The sequence below is a fragment of the Lepus europaeus genome, chromosome 2 (genome assembly GCF_033115175.1).
Source record: "Lepus europaeus isolate LE1 chromosome 2, mLepTim1.pri, whole genome shotgun sequence".
NCBI classification, from domain to species: domain Eukaryota; kingdom Metazoa; phylum Chordata; class Mammalia; order Lagomorpha; family Leporidae; genus Lepus; species Lepus europaeus.
In genome coordinates, this window is record NC_084828.1 from 167,350,887 (window position 1) to 167,365,438 (window position 14,552).

Consider the following 14,552-nt stretch of genomic DNA (forward strand, 5'->3'; position numbering starts at 1 on the left):
CAGTCGCCCACGGCACTAATTTGCTCACTATTTCTCATATTACCAGTTCCCTTCACCCATCTCTAAACAGTGTTTCCCATGATCAACAAATCAATGTGCAGCTTGCTCTCAAATCTTTGTCTCATCTCTGTCTGTGGGTAACCAAGGTAAGACACCATCTCTGAATTGTCTGTTTTGGGACATCTTTTGAATAAATGAAAATAAGCCTATAATTAAGCCATTGTTATTTGTGTGCTTTGTTATATTCTGTTAAATCTCATTGTTCTCAGAAAACAAACAAACAAACAAACCCTGGTAGATGAGAGCTGGCTGCTAAAGGCAGGAGGGGCCGTGAGTCATAAAAAAAGAAGAGGATAAAGCCAGGATTATGCAGAATGTAGTACATAAGGGGCTGAGGAATGGAAGCATGGCCTTGGGTGGCCACAGCTCAGTGGACACCCCCCCATGCCACAAGATAAATGTTTTATAAGAAAAATTGTGGCTCAAAGTGAAATGAAACGCACCTGGACTTTTTCAAAACAAACCCATGCTGTGGCACGGTGTGTTCAACCAGAGCTTCTGATGCCCACGCCCCATAACAGAGAGCCAGTTTCAGTCAAGGCTACGCTACACTTCCAGTCCAGTTTCCTGCTAATGTGCCTTAGATGCCATTGGACATAGGACCATTGGACGTTGGGCCAAATGCTCCTAGCTCAGCCTGGCCCAACCTCAGCTGTTGCATGCAACTGAAGGAGTGAATTAGTGATCAGAATATCTCTCTATCTCTCCCTGTCTCTGTCTCTGACTCTCTCTCTGTCACTCTGCTATATAAATATACAAAACTTAGAAAGAGAAATAGTAATATTTCGGTCATTGGATAAGGGACCCTGCAGGGGTCAGATAAGAGCAGCTGGTTATCTTAACAACTTTCTTTACCCCATAAGGCTGGGGATGGTTGACAGGGTCACCTAAGGGGCATGATTCCGATTATGATCAAGTCAACCATTGGTCTGTCAAGTTGGACCCAAACAGTCATCCTATCTAATCCGACAGCGATATGATTCTTTCTTAAGCTTACCCACATTACAATTACTAAATATTTTTCCAATAGAGGAGTATTGATAAAAGTCAAAAGGTAGAAGAATAACTTTAGTCTTTTGGTTGAATAAAGTCTGATGACTACTAGGAAGCATAATGAAAACTATAATCCAAATACTTACCTTTGTCAGAGTAGTTTTAATAAACAAATCAATGCCCTCTTTTATACCAAGACTAAAGTAATTTAATTCCTAAGGTAAATCTCAGTTCTCACTTGACACATCCACAGCATTTGATATGGTCCTTCGCTCCTTCCTTCATTAAAGATGCTTCTTGGGGTGGGTGTTTGGCATGGTGATTAAGACTCAGTTTGAGATTGCATTTCATATCACAGTGCCTGAGCTTGGGTCTTATTTCTGTTTCCAACCCAGCTTCCTGCTAACACTGACCCTGGGAGGCAGCAGATGATGGCTCAAGTCTCTGCTGCCCACAGGGAAGACATGGATGGAGTTTTCAGGTCCTGGAGATGGCCTATCCTGCCCCTGGCTATTGTGGGCATTTGAGGGGGAATGAACAGCCTATGGAAGATTCTCTCTCTCTCTGTCTCTCTCTCTGTCTCTCTCTCTCCATCTGTTTGTCTCTCAGCCTTTCAAATAAAATGAAAATAAATACATTTTTACAACGCCTATTTGGCCTTTGGGCGACCATTCTCTTGTTTCTTCCTCTACCTCACTGGCAGCTCCTTCCCAGGTGCCTTTGTTGGCTACTGTTCTTCTCCAGTTGTGTCTCCTTGACCTGCTTCTCCTTTGAATCTCCACTTTTTCTATGATCTCATCCAGTTCCATAACTTTAATAACATTCCTATGCTGATGGCTCTTAAATTTATATCTTCAGTCTCTACCCACTTGAAGCTGAGATTCATAAGTAATGACTTATAAATCTTCTTGGGTTGACTAACTCCATGACAACTCAAATTTGACATGGTCAAAGCCAGCTAAAACTACTGCCCTTCCAGTCCTCATTTCAGTAAGGGGAAACCCCTTCCTAATAGCTGCCCAGGCCACACGTACATGGAATTCTCCTTAATTGCTCATTTCTCTGTTAACACTTGCCTCCACTCTGAACCCTATCAGCTCTGCCTGTAAATTCCCTGAGAGTGAGATCCCCTTTAGGACTTGAGTATAAACTACCATAATTCTTGCTTGAACAGCTTCAGTTGCTTCCTATTAGGTTTCTCTAAGTCTACACTTGCCATATACTTCCTATTCCCCAAACAATAATCAGCATGCTCTTTCTAAATTATGTTGAATTACCTCAATACCCTGTTCAAATTTCCCAATGTGATTCCATTTAACTCGAGGTCCAAACCTTGTGTAACTGACTCCCAGGTGTTCCTTCGACTTGGTCACCTGCCACTCCACTCATCATTCAACGCTGCTGACGTCATGGTAAACCCCGTGTTGGTCTGCGGATGCCTCATGAATGCAAGCCCTCAGGACTCTCATTGCTATCCCCTTGATATGGAACATCTTTTTCCAGAACCCTATCCTTCTCTCCCTCCTTTCCTGAACGTCGCCACTCAAAAGTCACCTCAGCAATGGCCTTGCTTTTTCTACAATGGCACACCACATCCGTCTTTGACTTTTATACTCCATCCCCTTTATTCTCTTTAATTTTTCTTCCAAACAATTCCCTTTAGCTGACTAGTTATATATATATATATATATATATATATATATTCTAATTGTCTGCCTCCCCTGGAAGGAAGGCATTGGACAGCAAGGACTTTGCTTATTTTATTCGCTGCCTATCTCTAGCACCTAGATAATTGCCTAGAACACAGTAGACACACTACAAATCTTTTATCGGACAAATGCATGATTGAATTCTAAACACCCTTTCATTGGAGGATTATTTTTGGTCATCCAGTCAAATGTCTGAGTGTTTAAATATTCCAAGAAAGTTTAAATATTCCAAGAAACAAGAATAGAATTTTAAAAATATTTGATAGCAGTCTTTTTTTTTTCATTAATCAAAGGACTACCATATTTCATAAAAAGGCACAGCAGGAGTTGAGCTATAGTTACAGAATTTTCCATGGCTTGCCTGGTAGACAAAAAAAGAGTAAACACGAGATAAATCCATACTTTGTTATAACAGCCTTTTCTGTTTTATTAAATTTGTTAACTCAAAGACAGTTTCTCACCTACTTCCTCAATCTTAAGCTAAAATGTCAATCAAGTACAGTTCACTTTTAAAATGGATTGACACAATCCAGTAAAGAGGAGATGACAGAAAAAGCCAACAAGACTAAGTTTATTAATGTTACTTTTTATTTCATGAAACCAAATATTGCAAACATCAATTTTAGAACCATTTTATGTAGACATTAAAATGAAAAGGCAACAAAATATGTAAAATACTCACACTCCTCCCTCCCCCATACACATACACACGTAAATATCTATCACCAGAGAACTTGAACTAATTCAGAAAAAGATTAAAATATTTTTACCAATAGAGATATTGAACAATCATGCACAGCAAAATGAAAATATGCAATAAAAGCAAACATGATATGTCTGCTTTTTGCTGTCTGAAATTTAAACGACATGAGCTGAAGATGGAGTATGAAAAGGTTATTGAATATGCTACGTCTAATACTAACACTCTTCAATCAGTCATCTTTCAATGCAGAGCTTTAATTATCTTCATAACCCAGCTTTTTGAACTCTATACCCAAAACTATGAATTCTATCCATTTCTTAGTCAAAGAAAACATTCCAAGAAATCTAAGACAAGGATCAGAGAGAGAATTTCAATCATCCACTCCAGGAGACGTGGAGGAGGTACTTCTACTGAAAGGCCTCTGATCTGGAGATTCTCTGCCTAATAGAAACCATTTAATAGTCTACACTGACACTGCAAACTTGAGAAAGGGAATGTTGTATAGCCCTGGACTTTGTTCTAGTTATTCCCTACAAGGCAGAGAGCAAGATAAGAAATGGGCCCCTTGAGTTCAAAGACACACACACACACACACAATTGTAAAGTCTGCTCCCAGCTAATGATGCAATGGTTTTGGAAGGGAGTTAGAACTATTGCTCACTGATGGAAAGAGTCACATTACAAAGTGCTTGTCAATTATCCTAATCTCTAATTTAGATAAATTAGAACAGATAACTGTTCATTTTAACCATTGAGAAAACACATTCAGCCGGCAGAAAACATACATCTTTATAAAGTAAACATTTTATATATTCTGCCTCTTATAAATTAGCATTGACGTGCTGCTGATGCCTTGCAATATTTCTGCTATAAATGCTACAGATATAATTTCCAAAGACTGGCTCAGGAACTACTGAAATATTCCACATCCATTTGCTGGCAAAACTTCAGACTGATTATTCAATCATTACACGATTTTCCTTAAACCAGTACTTCCCAATGACTTGTTAAAACACAGCCTCCTGGGATCCACCTGCAGAGCTGCTTATTCACTGGGTCTGGAGCATAGGTCTTGAGAAGCTGCCCTTTGAACAAGTTTCCAGGTGATGTCGATGCTGCTAGCAGGGAGCTCACTTTGAGAACCATTGCTTCAAACTACCAAGTGACATGTTCCTTGAAGAGCAGTGTAAGCTTAGAGAACCCAAAACCCACATGGGGCTTACAAAGCTCTCTTCAAGGCCATGTCTCAAAGACAGTCCTTGAGAAAATCTTTTTATTGTTCGTTTACTACTTGTTCTGATAGAGTAAATGTAGTGACTCAGCAGATAAAGATCTTTATCACTGCTTGCATAGAATTTTGATTTTTGCTGAGTTTGGGCTGGGAATATTTCCTATTTTGCATCAGGAGAGCTGCAATCTATGATGTGTCTCCAAGACACCCTCCCCAGGGCAGGATCATTGCCTCTGGGGGACAAAAAGCCACAGCTACATGTCTCTACCCAGCAGGTCTATCTCATCCAGGAGGAAGTCCATGTCCTCCCGTCTCACTTGAGGACTGATCACCACCTGGCGGAAGAAGTTGACCTTCCCGCGGTGGGGCTGATAGCCCAACATCAGACTTCCCTTCTTCATCATCCTCTCCTTAATGGCTGGTGCCACCTGCATGGAGACAGGAAGGGAGGAGGTGAAAGACCGGATCGCCAAGGTATTACAGCTGCCATCTACCTGTGTGAACCTCATTCTCATATATATGTATATGTGTATATATATATATATATACATATATATGTGTATATATATAGGGTTGACACTAATAATAAAAATATTTGAGAACTGTGGTGTATGAGTACAGTTTTAGAAAGAGTAATTCACTTAATCTTCACTACTAACACAACTAATACGTCCATTTATAGAGGAGGAAATTTAGGCACATGGAGATTAAAAAAAATACCCCAAAGCCCCAGGCAGTCTTGCTTCAAACCCAGACTCTGAAATCTAAATTAGTACGCAGTGTTGCTGCTTTACAAACAAACTGGGGGATTCCAAGGTGGCAGAATAGGGAGGGCACTTACTGCTCTAGTCTAGGGGAAGATAGTTAAAAAAAAAAGTGGAGAGAGTGCAATCTCAAGGGAGAGTTAGGGAAAAAACAGTAGAGGAAACTCCATGCAAATTAGAGGTACACCATGGACCTATGTGAAGGGTATGGATACACACAACTCAGGATCCCAGCAGCCGAGAGCCTCAACACCATCTTTGTAGAGTGGGTTGAGATCAGACTGCAACAGCCCAAACCACTGGTGATAAAGCTACAAAGAGAGCCTGGTGTGAATCCAGCTGGGAGCCCTGTGGGAACAGTGTACCTGCCAACCTAGAGAGAAAAAAAAATGGGTCATGTTTCTTTCTCTCTGACTGGCACCCTGTAAGTAGCTGAGAGAAGGAGGGTGCCGTTTTTGACATAGATAACAGCTGAGCCAGCTTGTGTCCATGTGCCCAGCAACCAGCTGAGAGGAGATGCCTGAGTTTAGCTGAGAAGATTGACGAGGGGATGGGTATGCTGGGACTGTGAAAACATTGTGGCTGCATAGGAGGGTGCAGGGAGTGGGCAGTCACTGTGGGCAGTTCCACATGTTCAGGGCTCCCTGATTCCCTGGTGGTGGTCATTGCTGCAGGATCCATGCTCACACTGAGGACTGCATGGACCCTTTGTGCAGTTCTTGTGGCAGTGTGGATGAATATTGTGACCACTGGGGCTCCCGCCCAGGTATTGGTCTTCTTGGAGGAGAAGAGGTGAGCCAGAGACTATGCCAACAGACCTGATCAAACCTCTACACTGATAACGAGAGAGAGAGAGAGAGAGATTGATTTAAGTTGCCCAACTTGGGTGTCACCTTGGACACTCCACTCACCCTGAAACACTGACCAGAGCTCCCTGGCCACACTCAGAACACGCCTCTGGGTATCCACTAGAAGAGCAGACACTCCACTAAGCCACAGAGACATAGTCCAAAGATAAAAGCCATCACAGGGAAAAAACAAAACCAACAAATATCTCCACAAAGGCATAAAAATAAATTCAGCAATTCAAGAAACAAGAGTAAGGAAGACAACATGACACCTCCAAATAGAATACAACACATCAGTGTTAGAATGTGAAGATGAAGATATTGAAAAGAAATGCCAGAAACAGAATTCAAAAAATTGATTGTAGGATTACTTAGTAGTCAGTAGCAAACCCATGACTTAAAGAAATCCATACATGGAATGAATGAAAATTTTTCCAGTAAAATTGAGATTTTAAAGAGAAATCAAAATGAAATATTGGAAATGAAGAATTCAATAGGGGAAATAAAAATACAGTAGAAATCCTTAACATACTGAGGCATAAAAAAGAATATCTGAATTAGAAGACAAATCTCTGGAAATTTTACAAACTTGAGGAAAAAAAACCATATTATTATTACTAATGGATGCATAAAAAGTATTTGATAAAATACAACATCCTTTCATTATGAAACTCTGAAGCAAATTGGGTATAGAAGGAACATTCCTCAATACAATCAAGGCTATTTCTGACAAACCCACTGCCAGCATCCTACTGAATGGGGAAAAGCTGGAAGCATACCCACTAAGATCAAGAACCAGACAAAGATGCCCACTCTCACTATTGTTATTCAATATAGTCAAGGATAGGCAAGAAAAATAAATCAAAGGGATACAAATTGGAAATGAGGAAGTCAAAGCATCCCAATTTGCAGATGACATGATTCTATAAATAAGGGATCCAAAAGACTCTTCTAAGAGACTATTGGAATTCATAAAAGAGTTTGGTAAAGTGGCAGGATATAAAATCAACACACAAAAATCAGTAGCCTTTGTATACACAGACAATGCCAAGGATGAGAAAAGTACTTCTAAGATCAATCCCATTCACAATAGCCCCCTCTCCCCAAATACCTTGGAATAAATTTAACCCAGGACATAAAAGATCTCTACAATGAGAATTACAAAACATTAAAGAAAGAAATAGAAGACACCAAAAAACAGAAAAATCTTCCATATTAATGGATTGGAAAAATCAATATCAAATGTCCATACTACCCAAAGCAATTTACAGATTCAATGCAATACCAATCAAAATACTAATGGCATTCTTCTCAGATACAGAAAAAAATAAAAAATAATGCTGAAATTTATATGGAAACACAAGAGACCCCGAATAGCTAAAACAATCTTATACAACAAAGACAAAGCCTGAGGCATCACAATACCAGATTTCAAGACATACTACAGGACAGTTATAGTCAAAACATCTGGGTATTGGCACAAAAACAGACGTGTAGTTCAATGGAACAGAATAGAAACTCCAGAAATCAATCCAATCACATCTAAAACTTATCTTTGACAAAGGAGCTAAAATCAATCCCTGGAGCAAGGACAGTCTTTTCAACGAATGGTATTGGGAAAACTGGATTTCCACATGCAAGACTATGAAATAAGACCCATATATTACACTTTACACAAAAATCCACTCAAAACGGTTCAAAGACATAAATCTATGACCCAATATCATCAAATTATTAGAAAACATTGGGGAAACCCTGCAAGACATTGACATAGGCAAAGAGTTCTTGGAAAAGATCCCAGAAGCACAGGCAGTCAAAGCCAAACTTGACAAAGGGAGTTACATCAAATTGAGAATCTTCTGCACTGCAAAAGAAACACTCAGGAAAGTGAAGAAGTAACCGACAGAATGGGAGAAATTATTTGCAAACTATGCAACTGATAAAGGATTAATAACCAGAATCTATGAAGAGCTCAAGAAACTCAACAACAACCAAGCAACCAACCAAGTTAAGAGATGGGCCAAGGACTTACACAGACGTTTTTCAAAAGAGGAAATCCAAACAGCCAACAGACATGAAAAAATGCTCAGGATCATTCGCCATCAGGGAAATGCAAATCAAATCCACAATGAGGTTTCACCTCATCCCCATTAGAAGGGCTCTCATACAGAAATCAACAAACAACAAATACTGATGAGGATGTGGGGGAAAAAGGTACCCTAATCCACTGCTGGTGGGAATGTAAACCGGTACAACCACTGTGGAAGACAGTATGGAAATACCTCAGAAATCTGAATATAGACCTACCATACGACCCAGCCATCCCACTCCTGGGAATTTACCCAAGGGAAATAAAATCAGCATATGAAAGAGTTATCTGTAACCCCATGTTTACTGCAGCTCAATTCACAATAGATAAGATATGGAATCAACACAAATGTCCATCAACTGAAGACTGGGTAAAGAAATTATGGGATATGTACACCATGCAATACTACATAGCAGTAAAAAAAAAAATGAAATCCTGTTGTTTGCAACAAAATGGATGAAACTAGAAAACATCATAGTTAGTGAAATAAGCCAGTCCCAAAGGGACAAATACCACAGATCTCCCTGATCTGTGGAAACTAATAGAGCACTTAATAGGTGATACATAAAAGTGAAACTGGTAATTTGAAATGTGATGACTTTGGATAGCTCTTGTCTTGACCATTGAGGAACAGCAATTTTTTTTCATTCTATTTGTTGAACTCATTACTTAGTATATAGTTAATCTTATGTGTATAAATTTAATTGAACATAGATCTTAGTAAAAAACAAGAATGGGAATAGGAGAGGGAAGAGGAGGAAGGGTAGGAGTGTGAGTGGGAGGGATAGTCAGGTGGGAAGAATCACTTATGTTCCTTAAGTTGCATTTATGAAATCCATGAAGCTTGTATACCTTAAATAAAAGGTTTCTGAGGAAACAAATTGGGTGCACTCAGGGGTATGAATCTTAAAGTTATCAAGTGTTACATTCCCAAACTTGACATAACTAAAAAATACTAGTGTTCCGGCATTTTGAATAAAGAAAATTAGTCATAAATGGGGAAAAATGCAGTTGTCTACTAAGGAGAAATTAATGTTATAAGTATTACATACAATTCTATTTGGAAGACTAACAGTATATTCGTTTATTAATAGGAACCTGCAATTTTCTATCAGTTATTATACTTTGAAAAAAAGTATGGTTAAAGTAAATGCCCTGGAAGAAAATAAAATTTTGATGTCCTCATTTGTGAAATAAAAACACTGTCTTTTTTTTTTTTTTTTTTTGACAGGCGGAGTGGATAGTGAGAGAGAGAGAGAGACAGAGAGAAAGGTCTTCCTTTTTGCCATTGGTTCATCCTCCTATGGCTGCTGCGGCCAGCGCATCATGCTGATCTGAAGCCAGGAGCCAGGTGCTTCTCCTGGTCTCCCATGGGGTGCAGGGCCCAAGGACTTGGGCCATCCTCCACTGCCTTCCCGGGCCATAGCAGAGAGCTGGACTGGAAGAGGGGCAACAGGGACAGAATCCGGCGCCCCAACCAGGACTAGAACCCGGTGTGCCAGCGCCGCAAGGCAGAGTATTAGCCTGTTAAGCCACGGCGCCGGCCTAAAAAACACTGTCTTTTAAAAAATGTTTCTTTTTAGTTATTTGAAAGGCAGAGAGACAGAGACAGAGAGAGATCTTTTGCAGATTCTCTCCCAAATCCCTACAACAGCTGGGGCTGGGCCAGGCTGAAGCCATGAACCATGAACTCAATCCAGGTCTCCTGCATCGGTTGCATAACCCAAGTACTTGAGCCATCTCCTGCTAGGTGCACTGTGATAGGAAACTGGGATCAGAAGTGGAACAGGACTCCAGTACAGGCACTCCTAATGGGATGCAGGTATCCCAAGCAGCATCTTAACCACCGTGCCAAGTGTCTTCCCCCACCTCATTTATTAAAAGGCATGAAGGTGGTAATAAAATTATGAAGTCCATATATTAAGAGTTTTCAGTTGGCTTGAGAAATACGAAAGCACACATTTTCCCTTGAAAAGTACAATGTTTGAGGAAATCAGTCCCATTTAAGAACAACATGGGAAAATAATTCCATTTTCAAATCAGCAATATACTCACTCAAGAGCGAGGTTGTAAACACTTAAAATAGTGAGGCTCTTTTTTGGAACACATACACCAAGTTAAAAAGCTGAGAACATACTCTGGCTGGCCTGGAAATACAAGCAAGCTTTTCCATTTGAATTTTATGGTAGCTCATTGAAAAAATTTTGAGTGTGTCCTACATGAATATGTGGAAAGGGAACATCGTGATTTTCTGTTGTTGTCTTTTCAGAAAGCAGAGACTTAGCTCATCCAGAAAACACTCCTAAACACTCCTAAATAACTCCAGGAAGAATGTGCTTTTAAACTCCTTAGGAGACAGACACAAATCTCAGTTCCCACAAGCCTCTCTGTCATAGAGGAGCCGTCCCACACTCTTCTGGTTCTGAAACATACCTGTGTCTTGCCAGTTACTCCCCCCGTAGCCAAAATTAACTCTGACAACATAATTCTGAGCTGCTCCAAAGACAATGGAAAAAGTGAGTATTTTAGATCCCTGGAGATACTGTGTTAGATTTAATCAGACGGCCTTCTTAAGGGAAGTTCAAGGATAATTTTAATGGAACAATCTTTTTACATATGTGCTAATTCTAGAATCAAAGTCTTGGAAAACATGGCTTACTGCTTGCCCATAACACCACCATGCACCTATTCAGCAAACCTCTTGACTAGTCTAGTCGGAGGTGAGAGGGTTCTTACAGTATAATGAGACAAGGCAATAAAGTATACGTGACTAAAAGAAAAAAAATGTAGACAAAGGTGAGGTCAGAGGTAAAATTAGGGAAAAGTATGGACCATTAGGTTCTATAAATTTCCAGAAATGTGTCACAGCTTTTATTCCAAGCTTCAGAGATATTATAGAAATAGTGTTAATGAAACAAAACCTGGGGCCTGTGCTGTGGTGCAGTGGGTTAAAACCCCAGCCTCAAGCGCCGGCATCCCATATGGATGCTGGTTCACATCCTGGCTGTTCCTCTTCCGATCCAGCTCTCTGCTTTGGCCTGGGAAGGCAGTAGAGGATGGCCCAGGTCCTTGGGCACTGCACCCGCGTGGGAGACCCAGAGGAAGCTCCTGGCTCCTGGCTTCGGATCAGCTCAGCTCCAGCCATTGTGGTCATTTGGGGAGTGAACCAGCGGAGTGGAAGACCTCTCTCTCTCTCTGGCTCTACCTCTCTCTGTAACTCTGTCTTTCAAATAAATAAAATAAATCTTAAAAACAGAAAAAGAAAGAAAGAACACCTTCTGTTCTCTTTGCAAAACTTAGCGACAAATGTTTGGTGGATGTTGACAGCTGGAAGCTAGCGGGTGACTCCCCACTCAGCTTACACCTATCTGCTTGAAGCCACGAGTTTGTGTGTGTCATTTGAGTTATCTTCCAAAGTGTCTCTATGCAAGCAGCATTGGCTTTTAGAAGTACAAAATCTAGTGAAATAATATGTAAACCATCCAGTGGTGAGTACCTAGACAGTGATTTCCACAAAAACAAACCAGAATACTTTGGAAACACTAAAGTGGAATGAGTACACAGTGCTATTGCCAAATTAGGTGTAGTGAGATAACTGTGCTTTTCAAATAAAGTCTTATGAGTCTAGATGGGCTGGCATTGGGTCTCACTGCCTTTGAGGCATCCCAAATGAGCACTAGGTGGAGTCCCAGTTGCTCCACTTCTCATCCAGCTCCCTAGCTTATGTGCCTGGGAAAGCAGTAGAAGACGATCCAAGCACTTGCCTCTCTGCCACCCATGTGGGAATCTGGATGGAGCTCCTGGCTCCTGGCTCCTGGCTCCTGGCTTCACCCTGACACAGTCCTAGCCTTTGTAGCCATCTGGGGAGCAAACCATCAGATGGCAACTGTAACTCTACCTTTCAAATAAACAAACCCAGTCCAGACTAATTCTGGTGGATGTGAAAGACTCAAAGAGTGTGGTTTGGGTGAGAATGATAGAAGGGCTAGGCCACTACCTGTGATGCCAGCATCCTCTATGGGTGCTCTAGGCTCCTGGCTTCTGCCCGGCACAGCCTTGGCCATTGGGAGCATTTGGAGAAGAAACTGTGGATGGAAGATCTCTCTCTGTCTCTCCTTCTCTCTCTGTAACTTTGCCTTTCAAATCAGTGAATAAATCTTAAATAATGAAAGCCTCACTTGCTTTTGGAAAGCATTTGGACAGGCTCACTTGATGGAAAAAAATCTTCATCCTCAAAAGATGAGGACATAAGTACACATAGACACATAAAGGTGAAGTAAAAACATTTCGATGTGAAATACAAATATAAAATATCAAAGTTTCTAAGTTACGGCCAGCGCCGTGGCTCAGCAGGCTAATCCTCCACCTTGCGGCGCCGGCACACGGGGTTCTAGTCCCGTTCGGGGCGCCGGATTCTGTCCTGGTTGCCCCTCTTCCAGGCCAGCTCTCTGCTATGGCCCGGGAAGGCAGTGGAGGATGGCCCAAGTCCTTGGGCCCTGCACCCGCATGGGAGATCAGGAGAAGCACCTGGCTCCTGGCTTCGGATCAGCACGATGCACCGGCCACAGCGGCCATAGGAGGATGAACCAATGGCAAAAAGGAAGACCTTTCTCTCTGTCTCTCTCTCTCACTATCCACTCTGCCTGTCAAAAAAAAAAGTTTCTAAGTTACGTTTGCATCATTTTTTATAATTACTTGCTTGGGCCGACTAAGCCTCATTATAGTACGTGCACGTGTGCATAATTGTGGTGCACATGTGGATGCAAATGAGTTCATGTATGTGTGTATGTATGCACACATGGTGTGCTCATCTGCCGTTCATTCATACTTACAACCTATCAAATGCCATCACTGCTCCCAAAACCTCCCTGTTTGCTCACTAGATAACGCAGAACTATAGTCTGAGAGGACATGTATTTTGAATTTAAAGAACAGGTGACCTCTTGATTATAAACTGATGTAATGAGAAAAAAAAAAAAAAAACAATAGCACAAGTACTTGGGCCCCTGCCAACCATATGGGAGATCTGAGCTCCTGGTTCCTGACTTTAGCCTGGCCCTATCCCAGCAGTTATGACCATTTATGGAGTGGACCAGCTGATGGAAGATCTCTCTCTCTCTCTCTCTGGCTCTCTGTTTTTTTATGCTCTGCCTTTCAAATAAATAAATATTTTTAAAAATAACTGGAGAATAGTTTGACTGTTCCCAATGCATAGAAGTTATATAATTTGAGAAGCTAGAAATACTAATTATTCTGATTTGATCACTACGCCCTGTCTACATGTATTGAATTGTAAAGTTGTAGCCTGGAAATAAGTACACATATATTATATATCAATTAAAAATTAACTAAATGAATCTGCAGATTTGCATTTCTTATAAGCAAACCAGAAATGGTTTCTAATGTAAGCAAGAAACGTCTCGGATGTTCGCCTGTACATTCATTTTGGGTCTTTAAATTCTTGCTGTAGGGTAAGGCATAAGAAGCAGCAGGCTCCTCAGTCAAAGTTTGTCACTGGCTTTTCAAGATTATAAAGAAATGACTAAACATCTATGTGACTCAGAGAGCTAAGCAATGGTTTGACAGCACAGTACATGTTTTACTTATGTTATCTGTGAACTACAATTCCTGGAGATAGTCACTAGTCTGTAAAAGGGGACCATGTCCTTCGTCCATGAACACTTCCTGGGATGGAAAACCATCAGCAACATCAAGGCTGAGATTTATCAAATCTCTATCACAAAGTGTTACTGTAGTAGTAGTAGTAGTAGTAGTAGTAGTAGTAAGAGATGCTGTCTTTGTTGACAAATATTTTGCCAACTGTTTACCATTTGCAATGTTCTTCCACATGTCTGACTTCCACAGAATCAAAGCTTAGTTAAAGGAACCCACATCTTTGCAATTTGGGGACCGAGAATGTTCTCATTAACATCCAGCTTATCACCTTTGCATTTGGAAAATCAACCACTTTTTATTTATAAAGCTCCAGGCATAACCCAATGCTGGTAACTTGAATATTCTCTTCTGCTGATCACAGCCGAGAAGCATTCCCAACCTGACAGGATGGAGTATTCACCAGGGGAAGAAAATGGGCAGGGACTAAATGTAAGTATCTGAATATTGCTCCTAAATGAAGCATGCATGGCGGAAAGCAA

General features: G+C 40.8%; 1 protein-coding gene across 1 annotated transcript in view; it reads right to left on the reverse strand.

Moving 5' to 3' along the window:
• Nucleotides 1-4,826: 4,826 nt before the first annotated feature.
• GADL1 (glutamate decarboxylase like 1) overlaps nucleotides 4,827-14,552 on the reverse strand; it is a 187,692-nt gene continuing 177,966 nt past the window's right edge. Inside the window, exon 15 of the mRNA XM_062179464.1 lies at nucleotides 4,827-5,124. Coding sequence (XP_062035448.1) covers nucleotides 4,951-5,124 — 174 coding nt within the window. The 3' untranslated portion in view covers nucleotides 4,827-4,950. The remainder of the gene's footprint in view (nucleotides 5,125-14,552) is intronic.